Source organism: Galeopterus variegatus, unplaced genomic scaffold, assembly GCF_000696425.1.
Source record: "Galeopterus variegatus unplaced genomic scaffold, G_variegatus-3.0.2 Scaffold9985, whole genome shotgun sequence".
Lineage (NCBI taxonomy): Eukaryota > Metazoa > Chordata > Mammalia > Dermoptera > Cynocephalidae > Galeopterus > Galeopterus variegatus.
In genome coordinates, this window is record NW_007736096.1 from 66,671 (window position 1) to 68,367 (window position 1,697).

At 35.9% G+C, this 1,697-nt stretch overlaps 1 protein-coding gene across 1 annotated transcript in view; it reads left to right on the top strand.

Moving 5' to 3' along the window:
• The window catches only part of LOC103609717 (IQ domain-containing protein H-like), a gene marked incomplete at both ends in the record, with an annotated part of 58,929 nt that extends 58,048 nt beyond the window's left edge, over nt 1–881 (top strand). Inside the window, one exon of the mRNA XM_008594009.1 lies at nt 773–881. Within this exon, the coding sequence (XP_008592231.1) occupies nt 773–881 (109 nt within the window). The remainder of the gene's footprint in view (nt 1–772) is intronic.
• Between the last annotated feature and the right edge of the window lie 816 nt (nt 882–1,697).

The window sequence follows — 1,697 nt, forward strand, 5'->3', positions numbered from 1 at the left end:
GTTTTTGCAGCTGACTTGGGGGTAGCTTTTTATGTTCATCCCCTCAGGACAGAGAAATTTTTTAAAAATTAATCCATTCACTTAGTCTATTTTTTTCCTTTGATAAATAAAATTCAAAAAATAGCCAGAAAAATACCTTAGAGTTTTATTTCCAAGTTAAAACTTACAACAATTTAGTTGTTTGGGGATGTTCACTGACCACAGTATATGCTACAGTACAGTTTGCAAGTCTCTGAAATCATAAATTGGGTGTTCGGCTTTGTAAAGACAGCTGTACATGAATGGGGCACATTCTCCCCTGAAAATGGATGGGGCACTCTCATAAGTAGAAGAATCACTTGAACACATGAAAAAGAAAATAAATCCCGGACAAAAGCCCCCAGAATACTGATATGCAAATGTCTCTGTAGACAAGGAAATTGTTAGGCATGAATTGTACTTAGCAATGATTTTCTTAAACTAACTTAAACAGTTTTTCAAATGAGCTCATACTACTGTCCTAGCTTAATGGTAGCCTTTTTCTAGAAATGACTGAACCTATTTGCTATATTCTGTTAAGTTGATTAATAAAAAATATTTATTACTCAAATCCTTTTTGTTGACAAGTTAAAATGCAGCCTCATCTTTCATATCTCCCTGAAGATTGCCACCTTGTGAGATTGAAAATACTCATTAAATTCCATCACCAGACAGGCACAAATGAGAAGGTGATTGTTTTTAAGCATGTGAGGGGAATCGTTGGTAAACTCATTTGTTTGGATATCATTAACAGAACAATCGGTGAGGATCTCCAGGGGGTCCTCATGACCTTTGCTCGCAATCTCTTCATCATCCATCAAGAAATATCAGCACCTAATATGCAAGGCGAGACCAATTTTAAGGTGAGGTGTTAATTAACTAACGATCCTGGTTAATTTCTATACAAGGGCTGAAAATACCTCATGCTGTATTGTAAACAAGTGCTAAACCATCTTTTTTCTTTATTGTAAGCAGTACATATATTACAATGTGCAGGGTCAACATTGTAAAGTTCCCACTGAACTCGTTAGTTAAATTTAATAGTTTGAAACTTTTTCTTTGAAATATAGTAGACTTGCTTTAACTTATTGCCATCTTCAAACCAAAGCTGATAAGAAGCAGAGCTTTCTGAGTTTGGAGGTGAAATTGAAACACCACAATGGAACCAAAACAGAGATTGTCACAACCAAAAATTGTAAATGTAATCTACCTATATTTCAGATAATATAATGTCTGGCTAGTGATTTCTTGGGAGCCCCAGTTTCTAGAGCCAGAGAAGTTCTAAGATCCAAGAAGGACGATGTGTGTTAGGGAGAAGCAGAAGAAAATCCCAGCATATATGAACAGCTGTTGGTATCCGTGGGTTCTGCATCTATGAATTTAACCAACAGCGAATCGAACATATTCTTTAAAAAAAATTGTACTGAACACGTGCAAACTTTTTTCCTGTCACTATTTCCTAAACAATACAGTATACCAATTCTTTCCATAGCATTTACACTGCATAAGGTATTATGAGTAATCTAGAGATGATTTAAAGTACACAGGAGGATGTGCATAGGTTATATGAAAATACTATGGCATTGTATATCAGGGACTTGAACATCCTTGGATTTTGGTATTTGCAGGGGGTGAGGTGGGATTGTCTTGAATCAATCCCCCCAGAGATACCAAGGGAC